Genomic DNA, 26,347 nt, shown 5'->3' with positions numbered 1-26,347 from the left:
AGCAATTAAAACACTGTTGGTATCGCAGCTGTGTGCTTTGGAAGTCGCATGTACTAAAGATTTTGGAAGCGCAAGCGCAGCTGATCCTTCAACAGCCTTTTCCACAAAACAAGGTTCAGCTTCAAAAACTGCACCTTCATTGCATCCTCCAATTAATATGGGACAGTGGTTTCAGGCGTGGTTAGGCAAGCTGAATTTCAAGCATTTGGTTAAGATAGTTTTACAAAATATCGGAGGCCTGAAAACACTCCCAATTAAGTTTGAAGAAGTAAGAAATCTGAGACGTGTAGATCTATCTGGCTGTAGCGATTTGTGTCATTTGCCCCATTCTTTTACTGAAGAGCTGTTGCAACTTCAATATTTAGCTTTGCGAGATTGCTGGAACCTCATTCTCCACGATTTGGGAAAAATCTCCACGCTTGAGTACCTCGACTTTCAGGGTTGCTCTATGCTAAGGGAAATACCCAAAGGAACTGAGGTTCAAAAATCTTTAAAGCATTTAAATGTGGTCCATACTCAGTTGAGGGAATTGCCTCACAATCTTGAACAGCTGGAAGATCTTGAACAACTACTTATAGGGAGCTCAGGATTGACAGAGATGCCATCTTCTATATATAATTTGAGCAGTTTGAAAGAGTTAACTTTCATAGGATGCACTAATCTACTTTATATTGACAACTCTATTGAAAAGTTAGTACATTTGGAAAGTTTCAGAATATATAAATCTGGAATGAGAGCGTTACCTGAAACAATTGCATGGATGAATTTGAAAATTTTGGATGTTAAAGATTGTCCACTTGATTTGGAGCAGTTGCTGAAAGGAGCGGATCCGGGAAATATGTCACTGGATAGTTCTCAGGCACAGGGAAGTATTGGTCAGGCTGCTCGTCCGAATCGCTCAGGTTGTTTGACAGATTTAATCATTAGAGACAGCCACATTTTAGAGATAGACATTCCTCAGGCCGAAAGTCTTTTTCCCAAACTTGAAATTGTTGATCTGTCCGACAATCGTCTTTTGACAAAGATTGGAAGGTTACCAGGCAATTTGACAAGTCTGAAACTGAGGAACTGTACAAAGCTGACAACACTGGCATGCCTCTCTAACCTGGCAAGACTTAAAGTTCTTGACATAAGCGGATGTTGTGAACTAAGGACGCTAAAGAAGGATGGTCTGAGATCAATACAAGTTATTAACGCCCATGGGTGTTGGAAGCTGAGCAGCATTGAGGGTCTGGATGCATTGGAAAATTTGTCTTGTTTTCAGATGTCCGTTCCTTGGGGGTACAGCGACATATCATCTCACCCTGGGTATCTGGTGAGTCATAAAAACAATTCATTATCTTTACCTGAAAGAATCCTAGAACATTTTTTTCCCTTTATTTTTGGCGTGCTTAACAAATCTGTCGATAAATTGTGTTTCTGGCACACAACTGTTGGAATTTCTATTAGAGACTATGCATATATATACACACAGATTTTCTTTAGACAGCCACTTTCATCTATTTTCTTAATTATGTGAGAAAAATAACAAGTGAAGAAAATTTGCAAAGAAAAACAAAAGCACATAATTCACAGATTTACATGGAAAAACCAGGTAAAAATATACCAGTAAAAAACTATGAGCAAATTTTGTCTTTCGTATTGATTCTCAGGAATTACAGAATTACAACAAATTTAAAAATTGTCTTTCAAAACATGACTTCGAGCAGCCTTAAACAACCGAGTTGCAGAGTCCTACTTGAAGACAACTTACTAAATACAGTAAGTATGACTCACACAACTACATGTAAAACACATGTTGAAATTACAATTTATTGAAAGTTTTCCAACAAAACTTTCTATTTATAGTAAGTCTCAAAAAAATTACTAGTGGGTAATCCATGATGACGCAACCACTACTATCTAAGAAGGCCATTATGACTCAACCACTGCTAGATGGGAGTCCAAGGTAACTCAACCATAGCAAGCTAAGAGCCCAATTTGGACTTCACATTCCAACAAATTACTCATGCAGGGAGGTTTGTGAGCCAGTGAAGGCCTGCAAACCAATCAACTTCTAGAAAATGAAAACCATCATCAAAAGTAGCTTGTAAGAAACATTAAATCAAGGAATTTCAACATGACAATAGGCAGTTTATTACAACGGCACAAGCCTTGCAAAACCTAGTAGATGCAAGCGCACAATTTACTAGAATTACAGTTTTCACTTAATAGTAAAGTTCCCTTCAGGGACGCCCAATATGTTGAAATATTCAATAATTATTGATGTCATATCCTCCACTCTCTCCTTCAAACTTGTTTCCCTTTTTAGTTTTTAACGAGGTTGTGGGTTCGAATTTAATTTGTAGCAAACTGTTGCTAATTCATAAAGAGTCCACCTGAGTTATTGTGTTGGAGTTTGGAACTGCAATGGTAGAATAGGCATAGTCATGAATAGGGGAAGCATATTAGTAATCATTATATTTAATTTTGTATGTCCACAGATTTTGAATGGTACATTAGACTTTAACGATTTTTTTTTGTTTTCTTTGTATGTAACTTAATTGCTTATAGCTATTGTTTTGGCTTCTGGATAGTAACGATGCATGTTGTGGGATCCATTATGCACATAAGGGTCAAAAGTAAACATTTCAAAGTGTCACCCAATCCCTGTTCAAAGATGCCTCTATAACTGTGCATTTAAATTGCCAATACTTCTGAATAAATGCTCTAGTAGTCTTGTACTATGGGTATCAATAATGGTGCACAAATGGGCCAATTATGGTCCAAAACTGCTAAAAAATGGGTGACCATTGGTACATATGAAATTTATTAATGGGCTTTTAGTTATTCTTTTTTTGGTTTCTTTTTAATTAGTAATAGGGGGGTTGAGTGTGCAAGGAGTGAACACTTATTGGAATAGGGATGGTAAATGGTGCTCTTCCCCTAATGGGTGCCCCACTTGTAAAGAGTTTATGGTAAGAAGGAGAAATTCCCAACGACAAGCTTCCCATAAAAGACTACCTCAAAAACTACCTCTACCATAAAAGACATTCCCTCTATGATAAGCTTCCAATAAAAGACAACCTCAAAAACTATCTCTACCATAAAAGACATGGTATGAGATCCCAAGGTTAGTGAAAGAATTACAAAACACATAAATTGCTAGAAAATAATATTTATTCAATTTGATAAAATGATTACAAATATTTAAATCTATTCTTTTGATATTCATTAAATTTTACTCATGATTACATTATTTGATCATCCAATCTAATATAGACATTAAATATATTATACGATATTTGAGGCTTTGCATACTTCTTCTAGAAACTTATCATGTTGATGTGGTGAAAATTTGGATTCTAACTTATGTATGCAAATTAAGATCTCAAATTTTCATTGGAAATTAATGATAGGGTTCAAATTCAATCTTAAAAGGAGAGCTGAATACTTTGATTGATTTTTCCCTTTTTTAGGTTTGTGCGATTGGAATTGAGTATGCAAGATCTAGGCTAAATGATAAGAAATTGATATCTTTCAACAATAATAGTGAAATTCAAAATTGGAAATCAACACAATAGCTCAAATCTGGAAAGAGGATGCAAAAAGAAACATGTTATAGCGAACCGAGCTTGAGAATGTTGGACACCATTGTTTAGTACCTTAGTTTGAGATGCTTGTGACCAAAAAGTACTAGATTCCCTATTAGAGGATCTTGTAGATCTATCTTCCCAAAATTCAACCAAAAAGTGTTAGACAAGGTTAGATGGCACCCTAGTACTGTAGGTGTTTTTGCCTCTTCGAAATCTAAGAATGTCTTTGTTGTATTCTTTGCACAACTATAACACTCTTTGTGATTGGATTTGAACCTACACACACAAAAATAGGGAAGAAGGGTTGTCTGGTATAGGGGCTTGCCTAAGTCAAATCCTGTGTTGGTGTTCTCACCTCCACTATAATAATGAGGGATAAAAAAGAGTTTGTCCTTAGAAGGACAAAGGTTAGAACAATAATTAAAATGCTCAAATTGAAAAATTATACCTTAGATATGGAACCCTAGACTTGATATTCCTTAATGGATGTTGATGCATGCCTTCATTATGAAGTGACACATTATGATTGATTATGATTGTTGAAACAATGATGTATGGTTGAATGCTTGACTTCTTGATTATAGATTTGTGTTCAATTGCCTTGAATGTACTTAATTGAATGCTCATAGTAAGACTTAGAGTTTGAAAGAAAGGGGGAGTTGTATTTATATGAAACTTATAACCTTTTCAAATTTAAATTTCGAGGAAGATTGACATCAAAGCATGATTTTTCTACTTCCAGAGTTGCCATTTGAAACTCAAATTTTGAATCCAAATGCTAGGATAGGGGTGCTAAGTGCCCTAGTCCTTACACTTTGAGCTAGGAAAAATGTCATGAATAAGGTAATCCACCAAGTTACCAAAAAAAGGTCTAAAACCAAAACATAATCAAAGATGAATTAAGTGCATTAGGATCAACCACCAAATTGAGGTCAAACGAACTGTGAACTTTGTAAAAGGATATAATTTACTATTGAACACAAAATACCACTGAGAGGGGGGTGAATCAATGCTTTCTCAATCTTCCTTCTTACCAATCTAACTTCAGACAATCAACTATTTACTTAACCACTAAACAATCATACCAGTAATGCAAGAGACAGAAACAAAGAGATCATTCACACACAAGAGATTCACAACACCAGATTTACGAGGAAAACCCAATATGGGAAAAACCTCAGTGAGAAGAGCTGCTAAAGACTACTACTCCAATCCAGCCTCACAGGTAAAACACTGACTTACAAAGATTTTGGGCACCAACCCAAGGAGCACCAACCCCTACACCAAGCTTCAACTTGGTGATGTATATTGAAATACGATTTGAATACAATTGGGGGTTCTTGTTGCAAATGAATTTTGCAGCTCTAGAATCAAATCACTCTCTATTATCTTACTCTCCCTTTCACACACAGTCTCTCAACACACTGTGTCACACTAGGATGTTGCCTGCTCTACCACATCTTACCTGTTAGGTTCAATTAGCAGCCTATGATACTGTCGGTAGAATCCTCTCACCAGTTTGCTCGCTCACTCACACTGCAACTTGCTCAGAACACCTTCAAAATTTTTTCTCCTCGCTCACTCTCACTTCTCTTCACTTCACAATCTTCACAGCATCAACAAAACTTTTTGTCCAGAGCTCTCATCACTTATCTAGTGATTTCCCCCCAAAATGCAATTCAAAAACCTGAGCGATAAGGGTTTCCTTTTTCTGACATAATCTTCATGAGATCCAATCCCCCTATCTTGGATCAATCAACTATCCTTGAAGACTGCTTCTGCACACGGTTTCAATTATCCAATGCATGTTTTCCTCGAAGTGGCAATCACAAATCAGATCTTTTGTCATCAAGTCAGACGACACATAAAGTATTCTAGAAGTTTCCTTTATGAGAATGTCATGAATCAAATTTCCTTTGCATTGATTCAGGTGCCAACTACTCCCTGATCTTCCTCGAACCGCAATCAGTCTGACGCAATCCCGTGATTTGTGGCTCCTTCATTAATGGCGATTATCTGGTTCATCAACCCTATCAATGAGGCTTCATCAACCACAACACACTTGCCACCTCATCTTCATATGGCATCACAGCGATCAAGACACAGCCTACCAACACACAATCAATCCGGCAAACACATACTGGTAAACCCTTTGCCAATAGAGTGTTCTTCTTCTGTTAACCGGTATAGCATCCTATACCGGTTGCACATCTTCACCTCCGGTGGTGTGAGACAACTTTTAACATTCTGCCTCTTCATCATAAACAAGCAACCATCCTTCAGACCAGTTTGTACTTTACCAGTAGACCTTCATTCTTTATGCTCACCCTTATGTGGATCTCCATCATGCCGGTTGACATCAATGACAACTTAGTGCCAAAATGCCAACAATCTCCCCCTTTGGCATTGATGTCAACTTCTCACAATGCACTTCATACCAAAATTTCCCCCCCTTTAACACAATGACAAAGGGTACTTGTGCACTCCCCCTTTGATCCATAACATGCTCCCCCTGAGCCACATAAAACCTTCCTAGGCAGATGATACAATGCCCAACTTGTGTCAGAGGTACTCAAAAGTGCTGACCGGTAATGGTTTGGTGAAAATGTCTGCTACTTGTTCACTAGTAGGAACATAATCCATTCTTACCTCCTGTCCTTCAACCTTCTCTCTGAGGAAGTGATATTTGATTGCAATGTGTTTTGTTCTGAAATGCATGACCGAATTCTTTGCTATGTTGATTGCACTCAAATTGTCACACCGGATGAGAATAGGTTCAGTGATGTCTACCTGTATATCTTTGAGAGTATGCTTCATCCAAAGCACCTAAGGCAGCATATGTAGCAACAACAATGTACTCAACTTCAACAGTGGATAAGGAGACTGAGTCCTACTTCTTGCTATGCCAAGAGACCAACCGGTCACCTAGAAAGAATGCACCACCACTTGTGCTCTTTCTATCATCAATGCATCCTACCCAATCAGCATCAGTGTATGCTTCCAAGATAAAATCTCCCTATTTAGGATACCACAAACCATAGCTGAGAGTTCCTTGTAGGTACCTAAAAATTTTGCAAATAGCATTCATGTGTGACTGCTTTGGTGCATCTTGGAATCTGGCTACCATGCATACTGCCTGAACTATATCTAGTCTTGAAGAAGTAGATACAGTAGACTGTCTATCATGGATCTGTACAAAGTCTGATCCACTACCGGTGATTCATCATTCTTACTCAATTTGTTGTCGGTCACCATGAGAGTACTTACCGGTTTGCAATCTTCCAGTTGGAATTTCCTCAGTATCTCCTTTGCTTACTTGACCTGTGAGATAAAGACTCCTTTATCTTTCTGTAGTATCTGCAAGCCAAGGAAGTAAGTCAATTCACCAAGCATTGACATCTCAAATTCTAACTGCATCTGATTAGCAAACTCTTTGTAGAGAGTATCCTTGTTGCCTCCAAAGATGATGTCATCTACATACACAACCACAATAATCATGTGATTCCCATCTTTCCTTATGTACAAATTACTGTCAGCACTTCCCTTTTTGAATCCTTGCTCCTTCAGATACTGATCTAATCTTGAGTACCATGCTCTAGGAGCTTGCTTCAAACCATACAGAGCCTTCTTTAACCGACACACAAATGTCTCATCATCATGCAACAGAAATCCTTCCGGTTGCTCCATGTATACTTCTTCTAAATTTCCATTTAGAAAAGAATATTTTACATCCATTTGGTATACCTTATAGCCCTTGTAGGCAGAGTAAGCACCTAATTGCTTCTAGTCTAGCCACAGGTGCAAATGTTTCTTCAAAGTCAATCCCCCTTACTTGAGAGTATCCTTTGCACACTAGTCTAGCTTTATGCCTTACATTTTTACCTTCTTCATTCATTTTGTTCCGGTAGACCCACTTTGTGCCAATGATATTCTTGTCTTCCAGTCTAGGGACTAATTCCCAAGTCTCGTTCTTCTCAATCTAGTGCAGTTCTTCTTCCATGGCATCCATCCATTCTTGTCTCTCGCTAGCCTCAATGAAAGTTTTGGGTTGATCTTCATTCATGAGGTATAGGTTGACTTGTTCATCATTCTGAGCAAGTCTTCTTCTATTCTGCACACCATCACTCTTATTTCCCAAAATTTGTTCTTCTGGGTGATTCAGTTGTATGTACCGGTTGGGAACCTTCTGGGATGCTACTTCTGGTTTAGTTTCTGTTTAAGTTTCATAATATTCATCACTGGAGTCATCATACCGGTTAACCTGTGGTTGAGATCCTCTATGCATATCTTCATCAACTTTCACATGCACACTCTCAATGACCCTTCTTAGTCTTTTATTGTAGCATTTGTAAGCTTTTCTCTTAGATGGGTAGCCAAGAAAGATTCCTTCATCACTCCTGAAGTCAAAACTTCCTAAACCATCCATATCTTTCTTGATGAAGCACTTGCTTCCAAATACTTTGAAATATTTGACTGATGGCTTCCGGTCATACCATAACTCATAAGGTGTCATCTTGTTGTTTGTTCTTAATTGAACCCGACTCAAAGTGTATGCAATAGTATGCACAACTTCTTTCCAATAAGTATCTAGCAGATTGGCCTCATTCAACATGGTTCTGGCCATCTCCTTGATTGTCTTGTTCTTCCTTTCTACCACACCATTTTGTTGTGGTGTTCTAGGAGCAAAGTATTGCCTTCTAATTCCATGTTTTTCACAATAAGCTTCAAATTCATTTGATGTGAACTCTCCACCCCTGTCTGATCTTAGGCATTTTAATTTGTACCCACTTTCCGTTTCCACCATCTTCCAAAAGATTTTGAATCTTTCAAATGCTTGTGATTTATCTTGCAGAAAGGTGACCCATGTCATCCTTGAGTAGTCATCAATGAAGAGCATAAAGTATCTTTCACCGGTAAGTGCTTTTGTTCTAGTCGGACCACACAGATCTGTATGCACAATTTCAAGTAGCTTTGAGGTGTTGTGCTCCTTTGTCCTGAAACTCACTTTTGTTTGCTTACCTTTTACACATTCATCACAAAATGTGTTTGCCGGTTTGATGATGAGTGGAATATTCCTCACACACCCCTTTTTGCTTACTGCAACTAAGTTATCAAAATTTATGTGGCGTAATCTTCTGTGCCACAACCAACTTTCATCTACTTGTCCTAACATACATTGGGACTCATAGCATTCCTTCATATTATAAACATTTCCATCAGTTCTCTTTCCTTCTGCCACAACTTTACTGGTACTATCTTTCATTATCTGGAAACCTGTGGAGTCAAAGGTGAATTTGTAACCTTTGTCACACATCTGACTCACACTCAACAGATTATGTTTGAGGCCTTCCACATAATATGCATCATGTGCCTTCAGTTTTCCATCAATGCTTAGTGTTCCTTTTCCCTTTATTTTGATGGAGGAATTGTCTCCAAACCTTACCGATCCACCAATCCAATCTTTAAGTTTAATGAATTTCCTTTTGTCACTAGTCATATGGTTTGAGCAACCACTATCTACCACCCATAGATTTTTCCTCTTAGCATGCAAGGCAGCCTGCACTATGAGACTTGATTATGCCTTTTCCTTTTCTTTCTCAACCCAAACTGGTTTGATTTCCTTCTTCTTGTCAGCTGCTATATTCAGCTCAGGTTCAGTTACCGGTTCATGATTTGGATTTTTCTTCATTTGCTTGATCTTCTTGTTTTTGCATGACTTTTCTATGTGTCCAAATTCTTGACAGTTATAGCATTTTATATTTTCATTAAAGGGAACATCCTTAAAATTATTGTAGGGTACTGGTTTGTTCTTCCTACAATCAAAACTCTTTTGTCCATATCCATTGCACTGATAGAAGACAACATTCATATCCTGGAGTGCATTAAATGAATTTCTACTTTCATAATTCATAGAAGGCTTATTTTTTAACCTACAGTCAACTATTTTGTGCCCAAATTTATTACACCGGTAACAATAACCATGAAAGTCTGATACATACCGGTTGGGTTGTCTTGGTCCTAAATGGAACTGCCTCATTGGGGGTCTTCCATTCATGTTGTTGAATCCGGTGAATCCTTCTCAGTCAATTCTGGCGTTCCTCCTTGGGTTTGCATATTTATGCATGAGATGTGGCCTCCGACTCATTTCTGTATACCGGTTTGGATGTCGATTTCCAACAGCATTTGCATATGTCTTTTTTTCGGTATCCTTGCCTACAGTGAATGTCTTCTTTTCTTCACCTTCAATTGAAGAAGTGAACATTATCTCTTTGTTGGATTTACCTTTGTGGGTTGAACCTTGACCAACTTCAAAGCCTAAGCCTCTGGTGTCTTTGAATTTCTTTTGTTTGCTCAATGTCTTATCCAAAGCCTCAGTGTTGCCTTCATACTTCTTATTTTTATTTCTTCCTTGCTTTCTTTGAGCTCCTTTCTGAGCTTTATTATTTCTTCTTCTAGTTCTTGATTCTTTTTTTCTTTCTTTGTCAAATCAAGGGTTGTAGCTTCATCGATCCTCTTAGTTTCTTCCAGTTGCAGCTTCAAGTCAAATATAATTTGATCGGACTCTTCCAAAGACTGCTTCAAGAGATCTTGTTCATCTACTGCAACAAGCTTAACCCTCTTGATTTCTCTTCTTGTTTTACTCAATTTTTCAAGTGCACTGATAAGTTCACTCTCCAAATCCACTTCAGCCTCAATATCCTCTTCTTCCACATCTTCATCAGCAGGTCTTTCAAGTGCCATGAAAAGATTTACTTTTCTATTGTTCTCATGGTCATCATCTTCTGATGGATCTTCATCATCTGTTGTGTCATCCTCAATGGTATATAGATTGTTTTGGTTCCGGTAGCCTCTTCTTCCCTGTCGGTAGTCATTCCTTTCTTTGTCTTTGCCGATAGATCTTCTGAACTCTCTTGACTCATCTCCACCGGCTTCTTTGTGAGGACAACTTGTAGCGAAGTGTTATACCTTCCCACAGTTGAATCATTTAAGTGGTATCTTTCCTTTGTACTGGTCAGATCCTCTTTTGAGCTTCCTAACAAAGTTTGCTACTTCAACATCAGATTCTTCACTGGATTCTTTACAAGTAATAGCTTCTTTTCTCTTTTTGGTGATTTGGAATACTGCTTCTTTCCTTGTGGAAGTCTCATCGGTTTTTCTCATCTCATAGGCTGTCAGAGAGCCAAATAGTTCAACCATTGTAAAATTCTTTAAATCCTTGGTTTCTTCTATGGCTGACACCTTAGTATAATATTTGGGAGTGAGAGATCTAAGTATCTTTTTTACAAGAATCTCATCTGTGATTTCTTCTCCAAGTCCTCTAATAGTATTCACAGTTTCATCAAATCTGTGAAGATAGTCTGCAATCTTTTCATCATCTTTCATTTTAATGCTTTCAAGTTGTCCCCTTAGTGTTTGCAACTTGGCTTCCTTGACCTTTTCATCTCCCTCAAACAACCTCTGCAATTTGTCCCATGTCTCCTTTGCTAAAACATAGCGCATGACTTTGACAAATTCATTATCGGATAGTCCACTCAAGATGGCATGTTTTGCCTTTGCATTATTCTCATACTCCTTTTTTGCATCTAGATCAGTGGGAGGAGTATTAGGAACGACATATCCATTCTTGACCGACAATCCACACACCAAAACCAAGAGATGAAATATAGGTCTTCATTCTTCTGCTCCAGAAGCCATAGTTGGATCCATCAAACATTGGGGCTTTTGAGGAAGCAGACTCACTTCTTGCCATTGTGCTCAAAGTCCAGAATCTACCCAAGGTTTAAAGATAACTGGGAGCTAGGCTCTGATACTAATTGTTGAACATAGAATACCACTGAGAGGGGGGTGAATCAGTGGTTTCTCAATCTTCCTTCTTACCGATCTAACTTTAGACAATCAACTATTTACTTAACCACTAAACAATCATACCAGTAATGCAAGAGAGAAAAACAAAGAGATCATTCACACACAAGAGATTCACAACACCAGATTTATGAGGAAAACCCAATATGGTAAAAACCTCGATGAGAAGAGTTGCTGGAGACTACTACTCCAATCCAGCCTCAAAGGTAAAACACTAACTTACAAACATTTTGGGCACCAACCCATGCACCAAGCTTCAACTTGGCGATGTATATTGAAATAATATTTAAATACAATTGAGGCTTCTTGTTGCAAATGAATTTTGAAACTCTAGAATCAAATCACTCTCTATTATCTTACTCTCCCTTTCACACATAGTCTCTCAACACACTGTGTCACACTAGGATGTTGTCTGCTTTGCCATACCTTACCTGTTAGGTTCAACTGCTAGACTATGATACTAGCGATAGAATCCTCTCACCGATTTACTCGCTCACTCACATTGCAACTTGCTCAGAACACCTTCAAAAAAATTTCTCCTCGCTCACTCTCACTTCTCTTCACTTCACAATCTTCACGGCATCAACAACTTTTCTGTCCAGAGCTCTCATCACTTATCCAGTGATTTCCCACAAAAATGCAATTCAAAAACCTGAGTGATAAGGGTTTCCTTTTTCTGACACAATCTTCATGAGATCCAATCCCCCTATCTTGGATCAATCACCTATCCTTGAAGACTGCTTCTACACATGGTTTCCATTATCCAATGCATATTTTCCTTGAAGTGGCAATCACAAATCAGATCTTCTGTCATGAAGTCAGCCGACACATAAATTATTCCAAAAGTTTACTTTATGAGAATGTCCTAAATCGGATTTCCTTTGCATTGATCCAGGCGCCAACTGCTCCCTGATCTTCCTCTGTCATTCCTTCTTCCTCGAGCTACAATCAGTCTGATGCAATCCCATGATTTGTGGCTCCTTCATTAATGACGATTATTTGTTTCATCAACCTTGTCGATGAGGCTTCATCAACCACAACACACTTGCCACCTCAGCTTCATATGGCATCACACCGATCAAGACACGACCTACCAACATGCAGTCGGTCCAACAAACACATACCGATAAACCCTTTGCCAGTAGAGTGTTCTTCTTCTATTAACCGGTATAGCCTCATGTACCAGTTGCACATCTTCACCTCCGATGGTGTGAGACAACTTTTAACATTTTGCCTCTTCATCATAAACAAGCAACCATCCTTCAGACCGGTTTGTACTTTACCGGTAGACCTTCATTCTTTATGCTCACCCTTATGTGGATCTCTATCATGTCAGTTGACATTAATGACAACTTAGTGCCAAAATGCCAATATTTACGATACTACAGTTATCCCCCACTTTAGCAGGAGTGTGAACATATACTCATGACAAATTATGGAGAAGAAAAAGATTCTTTCATTGAGATATAAAAAAGACAAGATAACAGCAAACTTGGCGAAGTGGCAGCTCTAGAGACTTGGGATCTTATCAACCTATAATGTCAAAGTAAAAAGAAAGCACAACATGAGCAACATGATCATGCCCCCAAGATTTAGGATTTTATCAATCTATACTATCAAGATAAATGGAAATCACAACATGATCGACATGATCATCATTAAATATACACAGGGATCATGCAAAACATTAAAGGTGTGGCATCTACGAGAAGCAAGAAACCTCGGATCCTCACTAGGACTCATAAAAAAGACATGACGTATAGAATCAATAATATCCTTAGATATATTCTAGGAATCATGTTACAAACATGCAAAGAATGGCCTCTAGGGCTAGTAAGATCTTCGTATGCTTACTAGGAGCCAAGTTCACAAAGAGTCACAAGGCTAGGAAGTTGTGTCATGTTAGGTGGCTCATGCACAAGTGAAGGTCTCACAAGGGCTACCAAGTTGTGTTAAGGTAGGTGAGCTTCACGTCAACTAAGATTACACAGTTAAGAAAAAATATATTCATAGGGTAATCTTGATAGAAGACTGCAAAAGGATGTTGTAGTGGCACAAAGAAGTTTGTGGTGTATACTCAAACTATACAAACCACGTATAGCCTTATGATCATTTTGGATTGACCTCATCCCCCAAATGCAATGGAACTATGAGTACAAAGAAGGAAGAGCATATAACCTAGAAGTATAAAGGGTCTTTTTGGGTCAACATGGAAGAGACCAAAAAGCCCCAACAGTTTGCATTAGCCCCAAAAGATAACATAAAAGGACATTTGTAAAAAAAAATATTTATGACATATAGAAGGATTAAGATACAAATAGAGGAATGCCACAATGAGATGAGTCTCTTTATATCCTTGTGCCAATGGATCTTCAAGAGTCATCCAAAGAGAACCTAACAATTAAAAGATATACAAAGAAACACATCACTAGGAGTCACATTACATACAATAAAAGATACAAAGACAAAGAGTATTTGCACCAACAAGATAATCTAACATATCTCCCACCCCCCAATCTTTCTTATCATTATAAATTGATGTCAAGCATGATGCTAAAGGAGCTAAAACTAATATAGTAGAACAAGCTTTGTCTAGTTCCAAACATGGACCATTCTCTAGAAAGGAGCATTATTATGTGTGTCACTAGTAGCTAAAGCTAATTCCTTAGAAAATACCATAGATAGCTCAACATCATTTTCAACAATTTTAACCATGTCATCAATATCATCATCCAAACTTATTACCATGGGTAGTTTAATAGTATGAGTAGATCAATATCTTAGTATTAACAAATTCAAATTTCAATGAGGTTGTGTAAGGAAAGGGTCATTTTCATGTTGCCAAAAAAAAAAAATAGGGGACTACCTCAAATCCCATTCCATTTCGTTGACTCTAAGATAAAATTTCAGCCTTCAACCAACTTTTCTTTTCATTATGATAGTTTCTTAGACCTTCTTATGTGCCTTCACCCCTCTCCTAAATATCCTACAAAGGACATTGTGAGGCAAGAGGATGATTTCAATAACACCTTTATTAATTCTCTCCCTTCAAAAGATGAAGTATTAATAAATAATGCTTGTTCCTCTCCCAAAATTGACCCTGCCCATGAGGACATCCCAGTTCAAGAAGAGACTACTAATATTTCTCTCAAAAATCTCCCTCTTAATGATGCATATTTGAAGAGAGATGTTGATCCTTCTTCAAGATATTACCTCTCCCATTCAGAACATTTAATGCGAGAGGATGATATGGTGGCTACCTTTCCCAGTGACACTATACCTTTTTTTCATTTCAATAACCTTTCCTCTAGGGATGAAGAATTAATGACTAGTGCTTGTCTCTCTCCTAAAATTGATCCTATCAATGATGACATTCTGGTACAAGAAGAGACTATCAACACTTCATTTAATAGTCTCTCTCTTAGGAATGATGTTGACCATTCTCCTAAAATGTACCCCCCTTATAAGAATACTTTGGAACAAGAGAATTCTCTTAGGATAAAAGGGTTCAATATCACTAACAATCCCCTCTATGAGGATTTCCCTTTCATTCAATTCAAAGAAAATAATATCCACGAAAAAGCGCTTAAGGTTGATAATCCTCCTTATGAACCACTTGATGATTTCAGCTCTACTAGAACTTCCTTTATTCCCAAACCATCTTTGATCAATATGATACATGTCAATGGTTATGAAACACCTAAAAAGCACGTGATTGTTGTTCAGGGTGATAGTACTCCTCAAATGTCTTAACCTCTTAATAAACTAGTTATTGTGGCTAAAGGTGGTTATAATCATGATACTTTTTTCACTCTTAGTAAACCAATCATTATTGTGAAATGTGGTTATGCCAGTAAAAATCCTTATGAATATGCCAAACAAATCACTCAAAAAATTTATAATACAGTTGCTCACACATAACAAAAAAAAACAATAGGAAACCTAATCCTCCTTGGTTTATCCCAAATTCTCTTCCTATTACTCAACTAATGCTTCCTCCAGCACCTCATCTTTCTCAACATATTGGAAAGGAGTATGATCTCATTGAACAAATTCAAGCTACTCCTGTCAAGATATCTATTTGGGAGTTGATTCAAACCTCACCCACCTATCATGGAATGTTACAAGATTCTTTAAAGAATTTAGATGTTCCACCTATGGTGATACCTAATAATATGGCTTTGTTGATTGATTATATGAAAATATCAAAAGGTCAAATTATGTTCTCTCAAGATGACTTACCTCCTAAGGAGATTCAAAGTCAATATGACCCACTTATGATTGTTGTCCTTATTACTAGTAATGCTATAAGATGAATATTTGTGGACAGTATATTTGGACTTAATGTTTTAACCATTGATTTCTCTTATTCAACCCAAATCTCTTTCTATTCATGTCTTTTACAATGTTGCTAGAGAATCCTTAGGTACTCTAACCTTTCCTATAAGGCAAGACTTGTTATTTTCCCTACACCCATCCAATTCCTACCCAATAGTCTTACTTAGTCTTCTAATAGGACAACCTTAAATTCATGCCATGCAAATTGTCCCTTATAATTATGACAATAAAATGTATACTTTGCAAACTTCATCTAATTCTAAATATTATTCATATTCTCCTAATTCTTCTACTACTTAAGATGAAACACCAACTCCTCTTGAAGATACTTTTTCATCTAAAGAGGTACTCTTAGAAGATGATTGGGGGTACTTAGATTTTATACCTACATTTATAGGAGAATATAAACTCACCATAATAGGTCCTAAGACTAAAAAGGATGGTGATATGGTGGAACCTAAGAAGAAATCAACCTTATGTAAACAACTTAGTAACAATTTTGTGGTTGATTCTATTAGTTCTTCAAAATCTTCTTCTAGTTCATATAATTATGACATTGAAACCTATGAGACACCACCATCTATGACATCCCTTTATGGTTTGATTTTTCATAATTTAGCTAAAAGTGGATACAATAATAATGGTTGTGGTACAAGTGAACAAGGGATTAGAGTTCCTTTATAAAATAACATACATTAAATCTCATGCAAACTTGGATATAATTCTTCAAATCCCACCAAAGCATCTAAGAAACCATTTGTCAATATGAATGTCATATTTAGTAGTGATGATAGTGATATGTTAGATCAAGCTCTTAATTACTTCAGCTCAATTAGATCATCCTCTACATCTCTCAACACTTATCCCACTCATAAGTAAATTATGATTATTGATAGGCCTTTTTATGAGCTTCCCAAGAGGTTCATAGGACTAAAAATCCCATTTGTGAGGCTTTACCTTCTATTCATTGCAATACCCTCCCTTATAGAAATTAGGCCCTAATGAATTATACTTGTCCCTCTCCTAAGGTTTCTTTTACGCATGAGGAAGTTTGTGTGCAAGAGGAACGCGACTTAGTGGCCTATTCTTCTCCTAGAGACTACTTTGTTGATCAGATCATTCTAATTCTTATCATCTTACGTATGGTTTTACTTTCATTGATTTTAGACACTTTAACATGTCACATTCAACTTATTCATCCAATATATCATATCACTAAATAACATTAGTGGCTATTATGTTTCTCCTCATTATGTGACATTAGTAGATTACTTATTGGGGGCTCATTTTCATTCATGGTGGTACAATTTCATGTGCAATCATACTTTGGTAGCAATATAATAGCCTATTTTGTATCTTCTCTAATCTCTATGCTAGGGGGCAATAATGATTTCCAAACATCTCTCCTTCTATACATTAAAATTTCCCTTTGTGAAGTAGTATCTTCTATAGTGATATCTTATTGATTATGGAGTTGTATAAGATTGTTGAGAATTCCCTTCGTGTAATTGGAATAAGTATCTTTGATCGAGAACTTATCATTGCATAATAAGTACATGCCCTTAATAGGTACCTCTTCCTTAGTGTTAAAAGTCTATAATTATTAATTAAATCCTTTCCATTTATTGAGTGGCATCTTTTATAATGAACCCTTCTATATTTTGGATGTGCATATCCCTATTAAGGATCTCATCCCTCTTGTAGGAAAACATATTCCTGATGAGGATATTTTCCTTTATTTAGAAGAGTGTATTTTATAACTAATCTCTCTTTGGTGTTCTTGTATCAATGTTTGGGGGGAAAGAATAGTGTTTCGTTCTCTCTCTTCTACAGATTGTCTTTTACTTTGTTAGATTGCATCTTTTATTTCATGTCATTTCTTGCATAAAATTATCCTTCATACGAGTACATACATGTTTCTTGGTTATGACCTATTCTTTGTTTGAAATGATACGTCTTTCATGAATAATATATGCTTAGTGAATGAGTGCAATTATTCACTAAGTATCCACTTTTTACTAGCAATGGGAGAATGTGTGTATTCTTAGTCTCCTTCTCCTTTTTCAAATATGGTATCTTTATCAAAAATCCCCTCTATTTTTGGTGGTGGATATCTTTTCAAATGATATCTTCCTCCTTATATCCGTGAAAAGGATCCCTTTAAACTTATTACAAGATATCTCTTTTACAACTTTTTCCTTGCTAATAGGAGTTATGCCTCTTTAGCTTGGATTTATATACATTGTTTTCTAAAGGATATGTCCTCACTGATGAAGGTGTGCATCCTTGTTTCTATCTTCTTTAAGACATGAACATGATGTCATGTTGACATCTTAAGGGGGGGCATACATCATGGCTTAGTTGTACCATATATTCGACTCTTGCGGATTTCCTTGCATAATTCCTTGCTTGGTTGTTCTTTTGCATGTCTTATATGGGGTGTACACTCTTGAAACTATACTTAACTCTAATATGATATGCTTCATTCTTGAAGCTAGACACAATCATTTTGTATGTCTTATATAGGGTGTACATGCTCGAAACTAGACCGAAGTCTTAGACAAGATGTTTCATTCGTAAAACTAGACACATCATTTTTTAGTTGCAAGTCTTATACAAGTTGTTGCATTCTAGAAACCAAATGTAAATCTTATATGAGTTTCTTAAATCCTAAAACCAAATGACATTTTAGCCATATGATTGGAACTAGCAAAACACAATTTTCTAGATTATTTTAACTCTTCCTTCCTACATGGATCACCTAGCATAGCACAACTTGCTAACCCATGGAATCCATGTTCATTATTTATTTCCCATGAACTCATAATATAACACACTTTTCTAGTGTTGGATCATGATTGATTGTGCTTTCAATTGGCGTGAGTCTTTATTCTTTCTATAAGCCCACTCGTGCTTCTATAATAACATGTTGAGGCTAATATTAGTGGTTGAGAAATTTTTTTTATCAATGTCTCTTCAATTAGTTGAGATGGAAATTTTTGTTTTAGTGCTAAATTTGTTTTCTTTTGTTTATATTTGAAGGTTACTTGCACATGAATTTATAGGATCCTATGCTTAGGAGCTTGATTATCCCTTAGTATTATCCTATCCCTGGTTTGTCTTTCTCTCAGATGCTCTACCTTTTCATTTCTATGTTACTGAGAGTATAACTATAAGATCATACTCCGCTAAAGTGGAGGCTAAATGTAGCCTTGTAAATTGTACACCTATATTAGTGTGTCCATTTTCACACTCTCCTAGCACCTATTTTAGTATTTCCCTTTCCTCTATGCATTATGTGAACTTTATTGTAATTAATTAATATTTAATTCAATATCATGGCCGTCTTATCCCACTTTATTACATCATCACACTCTTATTTGAGCCCTTAATTCTAGATGTGCCCTTTATCATTTTATCATGATTTATCCTTAATCCAACCCCAATTTCAACTTCTAAGACACATTCTTCATGTCAATACATTATGGTTTGAGCCATTGAGCTAGAACCAACATTAGAACCCTATTATCTTGCATTCCTCAAAAGTTAGAAAAAAATTATCTAGACCAGGCAACCTACTGCCAGGGTGCTACACTTTTTTCCCCAAATTTTGGGAGAATAATTTAGCAGTCTTATCTAATTAAAATCCCGCATTGTGTGAAATTATACCAAATCTAAGTCCACCTAAAGACTATTTCAATTATGAAATCCCTATATAAGGCATCTTTCTTAAATCATTTTTATAATCTAGGAACATTACATCTTATGCAATCATTATCATCCAATTCATGAGCAATTCTTCTTCCTCAAGAGTAGATTTGATTCAAGGAGTAGAAAATTGTTAGAATGTTGTCATTGATGTCATTGATTTGTTTTTGTGGTCCGACAAAATGAGTCTGGTATAAGCCAAACAAGCTCCAACATACATTTCGGTTTGACATATACCTTTTTGGTCTACATTGATACATGCTACCAGATACTCTTGTAAGATTTTGAAAACATGTTTTGATTTTGGTCTAACATCTATATTCAAGAGCTTAGATGATAATGTAATCTTCTGACATAGTTATGGGTCCAACAATTGTATGCCCTACTTACTGGCATAGTGATTTTCAAAGGGTTTGGTCTGGTCTTCTCTAGAAACATCGACAATATGTTAGTTTCAATTATTCCATCTATTCCTTAGATCATGGGGGAGTTCTTTTCTACTTTGTCTGACTTCTCTGGTATGGTTAGAACAACTGAGTAGTAGCGTGTAAAGGTTTTTGGGCTAACCCTTCCTCTGGTTGAGATGACTTAAAGTAGATTCAACTTGGTATATATGCAGTTGCTTAGCGAAGGATACATATTATGATCATTGATCATATTATAGTTGTATGTGAAATGTAGTGAATGTGAAAGTGATTATGTATAGTGAATGTGAAAGTGATAATGCATAGTGAATGTGAAATTAACTATGTATAATGAATGTGAAATTGATTATGCACCTCTGTGGAATTATATCTCATGCATGCATGTGATAGATGCAATCTTAACAATTCAAATTTTGTGATATTGGCTATAAGCCATCCTCGAGAAGTGATCCCTTATATTTTGGATAGTGAGTCATCTAACAATAAGCATCCCTGCATTCTATAATCGATTACATAATATTGAGAGTTGATCCTCTCCATGGTTTTTCCTGTCTTGGGTTTTCCATGTATAATTTCTAGTGTTATGTGGTGAACTGTGTTTTTCTTATTGTTCATTTCAATTTTGAAATTAGGATATGTTATGTGGATGGTTATTTTAATTTTTTAATATGTTCAAGGGAATACCAATTCACCCCTCCCCTATCATTATTTTGAATGTTCAAAAATTGGTATCAGAGCAAGGTCCTTTAGAAGAGTCTAATAGCTCGAAGGAGATCCAAAAAGTTGAACATATGGCACCTATATCTACTTTGGATTAGGAAAGATACTTTGATGTAAATGGAGAACTTATATTTTGAAGGAGAATGTCCAGTTGGCAAATGAATGCATCAGAAAATTAAGAAAACAAATTAAAAAATTTAGAGAAAGACATAAGAAAGTTAGTGAAGAGCTTAAGCAAGAAAACATCACTATTCTAGATCTAAAGACCAAGAGTGAAGAAGATGAAAGAAATAAAGAGAATTTAAACAACATGGTTAAATGCAAATCAAAAGAATGTGAGAAGCTTGAACAAAAAGTCATAACTCTAAAATCAGATCTAGAAAAATCAGAGAAACAAGAGGACAAATTTAAGATGAGTTCATATAAGCTTGAAAAGATGTTAGTTGTGCAAAGGTCTTCGGAAATGTAAAATGGCTTAGGATTTAAAGCTCGTGAAATTTCACAATTCAAGACAAAAAGAAAATAAGGTCCACTTTTGGAAAAAGAAGCAAAACCCAATAAATCTACTAAGGATGACAAAGGGAAGTTTCCAGTCGAGCAATAGGTAAGTAAAAGAAATACTTCTTTCAATGGCTATTGTTTTAATTGTAATAAACTAGGTCACAAATAATTTTTATATAGAAATAGAGTGAATCAAAATGCTAAATATTTCTTTGGTAGATGTTATACTTGTAATAATTATGGTCATAAACCTAGTCAGTGTAGTAATTAGGCTATAATAGATCAAAATAAAAATAGTTATTTTGAAGGTTGTTGTTGTACATGCAAAATGTTTGTACATAAGGCTAACTAGTGGAGGTCAAGGAAACGATGGATGTTAGAACTGCAACAATACTAGACACATTGCAAGATATTGCAGAAGAGGAGAAGCTAAGACAAGTGAGTCAGTAAAGAGAATCAAAAGGGAAGAGGTGAAGGCTGACATGAAGAGGATTTGGAGAAAGAAAAAAGTCTGAAATTTGTTTTGACAATTAAGATCAAGAGGCTTTATCTCAAAGGGAGAAAATCAAGAAATATATTTCCCTTGTCAAAGAGTGTGAGGTTGTAGTTATACCATGTTGTTCAATACACATGTAATGATGAACATTTCAGTGGAAATCATTGTACTATGGTAGAATGTAGAAGTCTGGAAGGTCACCGTGGACTCAAATAGAGCATTCAAATAGTATAGAAGTACTATTTTCTCTCTCTACATTTATCATGAGCAAGTGGGCTAGAAAAGGTTAAAAGAAGAATTAGTTAAGTCATTTTTATCACTCAAAGTGAAAGAGAGCTAAAGGAGTGAAAAGGTGATTCAAGGGTTAGGGTTTCTCAACAAATTGTGGAAGGTATGTTTCTTGCAAATTTGTCATTTCTACATCTGGATCAATGGCCACTCCTACTAGTGTTGATATCAACACTCGGTTCCAACCAAATTTCTAAAGATATCGAAATAAACTAGTTGATAATGATACATATGGGTTCTCTCTCTAGAATTCCCTTTTGAGTTTTGCTGACAAAAGATATCAGGTCTTAGATTCATGTAAAGATGGGAGAATACAACCATGGTAAGTTGGTAAGTTTATGGAAATATAAGCTAACATGAGATAATTTTGAGATAAAAACATAATTTCAAGCCCTAGTTGAAAAGAAGCTGAATGTGTGGGACTATTTCTTGAATATTTGTTTTGATGACAAATGGGTCAGAATTGCGATGAGCAGATTTCATGATGAGTTTGTGTGGCTTTAAAAAATATAGAAAATTAACAAGAATGTAATTAAGGTCATTATCGGATTGAATGACTCGGGGGAACTTTTGACAGCTAAATCTACAAATAAAAAAGATGTTGAAAATTTGACCAAGGAAACCTTCGATAGGCTGTTTGTTCGTTAGTACGGTTGAAAACGTTGTCATGAAATATGTGTCACTAATGATCAGTAATAAGATTTACCTATGAGATGGTGGATAAAAATGTTTCCTATGATCTGTGTGAGTTGTTGAGATTGCAATTCCTTGAGAATCTGATTCAGTGCAAAGAAAAGAAACACACATTCAAGTATGGAACCCTAGCGTTGTGTATTCTATCCTACTTCATGCAAGAAATTCCCGAACATGGCATGGTGTTTTGGGCACCTGATAGACCATATATGAAATCAGATTGTAGACCATTTAAGGAGTTTTGTAGATAATATTGAACAGGATATTATGTTTACCTCTATTTTCTCTATTATTTAGTATCAAATACACAATAAGGAAAGGATCCTAACTCAATTGTGAAAAAAAACAAAAATGAAATCACATTTTTTATCTCTATAGATAAGTGTATCATGGGAGTTTTTGTATCAAGAACCAAGTGGATTCTTGTTTTAGGTTATGAAGTTTCAACAAAATTTCAATTAGAAAGTCTAGTTGATGAAACTCAAAAAAGATTTGGGACTACTCAAGAGAAGTCCATGAAAATTCACCTGGAACTAACCAAGAAGGAAAGAAAGAAGAAAGTACAAAAGGTTATTGATAAATATTTGATGCAAGATGGTATTGCAGTAGAATATGTTGAGACGATCAAGAGATCCTATAGGATCGTTGCTACATCTGAAACCCCTATCAAAGAGAAGGCGTCACTAGAAGAAATAAAAGAGAAACCGACAAAAAGGAAGAAGGAGATTCCCTCATCTACACCATCAAAGAGGGGAAAAGCAAAAGAGGTCAAGAGGAAGATCGTTGATGTAGATTCAGAGGAAGATGAAGAGTTAGAGGAAGCAAAACCAAAAAAGTATAGAATTCTAGTAAAAAATAATAAAGGTAAGAAAGTAATCAAACAACTTCTAGATGTGGACACATTATTCAATTCTATAGAATAGGAAGGCAACTTAAAAGAGGTAGGTAATTTGTATATTAATGTTGATGATGAAGGAAAGGAAATTGTAATAAAATACTTTATACAATATTATGTTAGATTAGATGGAGTTTTAGAAGATTTCAAAAATGATATTCCATAAGATCTTTGGATAACATTGGATGAGCTTAGGTAGAATGCCATAAGAGAAGATAAATAAATTAAGGGATATGCCTTAGAGAGTGTTGGTAATACTCTTTTTGAGGCAAAAAAAGCCTCCCTTGAACAAGTTTGTAATATTGAACTTTGGACCAAGAAAAGATTAGATATCCTTATGCAAGATAAACAAGTTGTAGATAATTTGAAAGTAAAAACTATAGAAATGCTTAGGACCATGGTAAGTAAACTTGGAATGGTTTTAGTTGATAGTACTAGTCCATGTATAAACACACCTGAGATTGCTTCTACAAAAGCCAACACGGACAATGTTCTTACAAATAATGTTGTTATGGATGAAGATCCTATAGTGGATGCACTCAAAGTTGTTGATGTCCCTCGATAAAAATCTAAAGAGGAGAAGGATAAAAAGGAAGAAAAGAAAGAAGAGGAGAAGATATCATCTAAAAAATGTGTCACATTGGATGACACTAATAAAAAAGAAGACGCAGGTACCAGTTCTGGTACCTTTAATGTTTCATTAAAGAGTTTACTTGTTGCACCTCTAAATTTCCAACCAATTACTTCCTCTTGGTTGATTGTTGATTTTGACAAAGTTGATCTATTTCATAAGTTTCAAATTGGAGAAGCCATTCAGGCTTAGCAAAGAAAGATCTCTTAGAGGATCTCCAGGAAAAGAAAAAGTTGATTGAAGAGGCAATAACTGCACTTTAGACTTCCATTTTGGATAGCATCTACCTCTAGCCTACAAAAATGTAAAGTGTTAATAAATTCATTGAATAATTAGTCAACTTCTTTGGAAGAAAAAATTACAAAAGAGAAGGAAGCAGAGAAAGAAAATCTTGTGCAAGACTTGAAAGGCAAGTGTGCAAGTGCACGCAATCATCTCTCTCAACTTGTAGCTTAAGGGAAGGCTTGTCTTATTGTTAGTAATGCATTATATATGTATAGCATGCAATGACTAGAGGCCACCAAGAGTATCAAGCATGAAATTGACTCCATTGAGTCAAAAATAAAATGAGCCTATCACATTTTTTACCTCTCTCAAGGTCTCATCAGCTGTGGAAGATGGGAAATTGAGGAACTACACAAAAAGTATTTTGGGCTTCAACGGAGGAGAGATAATATTATCCTTCCTTTAGGACATTTGAGAGATATGTGCAATGACAACTTTTCATTGATGAATCGTTCCCTATCCAAGGCACAATTGTTTACTTTCTCAAAATCGATCTTAGTAGAAGAATTAGAGAACATACTTGTATCCCTCCAAGTGCAGACAGAGCTTCTGACAAATTCCATTTAATAGTATCTCATACTTAGAAAACCAAGGCATTGGGTTGTCTTGGTCCTACTTGATCAGCACCAGGTTTTAGATATAGATGCATAGTCATATTCCCAATCCATTTCTATGTCTTCCACAACTTTTTTTATTATCTATCAGACATTTACAACAACTTAAATGTTTACTTTCTTTATACCTTAGTCATAGTTTAACATCATTTTAACATATCTCCATAGTTCATTCACTTTCAATAGTAGTAAAGGAATAGAAACTCTGGAAGTGTCATTTGACTCTCTTTTACAAGAGTTAGTCAAAGGCAATCACTCCTCTAAGTGATTTTGTATTCTAATGTTAGTATGAAAGTGGATATTGATATTGTTTTGTAACCATATTAACCATACATACTAAATTAATAAGCATCCCATGTGTGATTTTGTCATTAATTCTAGCACTAATGTATAATAATCCATCAAATATCTTTATTAATTGGCATAAGGTTTATATTATATTTAAGCTTACACTTAGATTTATCTTATATCTAGTGGTCCTTGAGTAGTTTAATAAATATTACTTCTATAGTCTTGTTGAGAATTTTAAGTTATATTGGAAGCTCATGGTGTTAGCCATTAAATTTTTTTAAACTTGTTTAATAATCGTGAGGCATGTAAATTCTTCAACAACTAACTTTTCAACTAGAGAAGAGAGTTTCCAATTTTGGAATTGTAAATATTCATAGTTATTAAAAAACAATTGGCATCACAATTATATGCATTGGAAATCACATGCAAAAAAGATTTTGTAAGTGTAAGCATAGCTCGTTGTTTCTATAAAACACAATTTAGGTTCATAGATTTTCGATTTATTGTATATTCAATTAAATCTTAGGGATTTCTCTATTCTAAGGGAAACACTCAACGGAATTGAGGTTCAAAAGTATTTAAGGCATTTAAATATGGTCATTACTAAGATGAGGGAATTTTCTCAGCATCTAGAATAATTAGAAGATCTTGAAGAACAACATATAGGTAGCTTAAAATTAATAGTAATACCATATTTTGTATATAATTTGAGCAGATTAAAAAGCTTGAGTCCATTAGGATGTTATAGTGTACTTTTTATTGGCAATAGTTGAAAAATAGTACATTTAGATTATTTTGGATTATATGAGTGTGGGATGAGAGCATTACCAGAAACAATTGCATTAATGGATATGCAAATTTTATATGTTCAAGAGTGTCCACTTGAATCAAAGAAGTTAATGATAGGACTAGATATAGAAAATTTGTCATTGGATGTAGGGTAGTAATTATCAGGGTACTCATCTAGTCGCCGAGGTTGTTTAGCAAGTTTAATCATAAGAAACAACTTTATACATTCGTTAGG

The 26,347-nt window shown here is 35.6% G+C and overlaps 1 protein-coding gene across 1 annotated transcript in view; it reads left to right on the top strand.

The window, feature by feature from the left end:
* Positions 1-26,347, top strand: part of LOC131065399 (disease resistance protein RUN1) — a 73,936-nt gene that overhangs the window by 13,590 nt on the left and 33,999 nt on the right. The window contains exon 5 of the mRNA XM_059221660.1: positions 29-1,315. Coding sequence (XP_059077643.1) covers positions 29-1,315 — 1,287 coding nt within the window. The remainder of the gene's footprint in view (positions 1-28; positions 1,316-26,347) is intronic.

The sequence above is a fragment of the Cryptomeria japonica genome, chromosome 5 (assembly GCF_030272615.1).
Source record: "Cryptomeria japonica chromosome 5, Sugi_1.0, whole genome shotgun sequence".
In the NCBI taxonomy this organism is placed as follows: domain Eukaryota; kingdom Viridiplantae; phylum Streptophyta; class Pinopsida; order Cupressales; family Cupressaceae; genus Cryptomeria; species Cryptomeria japonica.
Note: the sequence above shows the minus strand (reverse complement) of the source record. Positions and strands in the feature narration are given on the sequence as shown.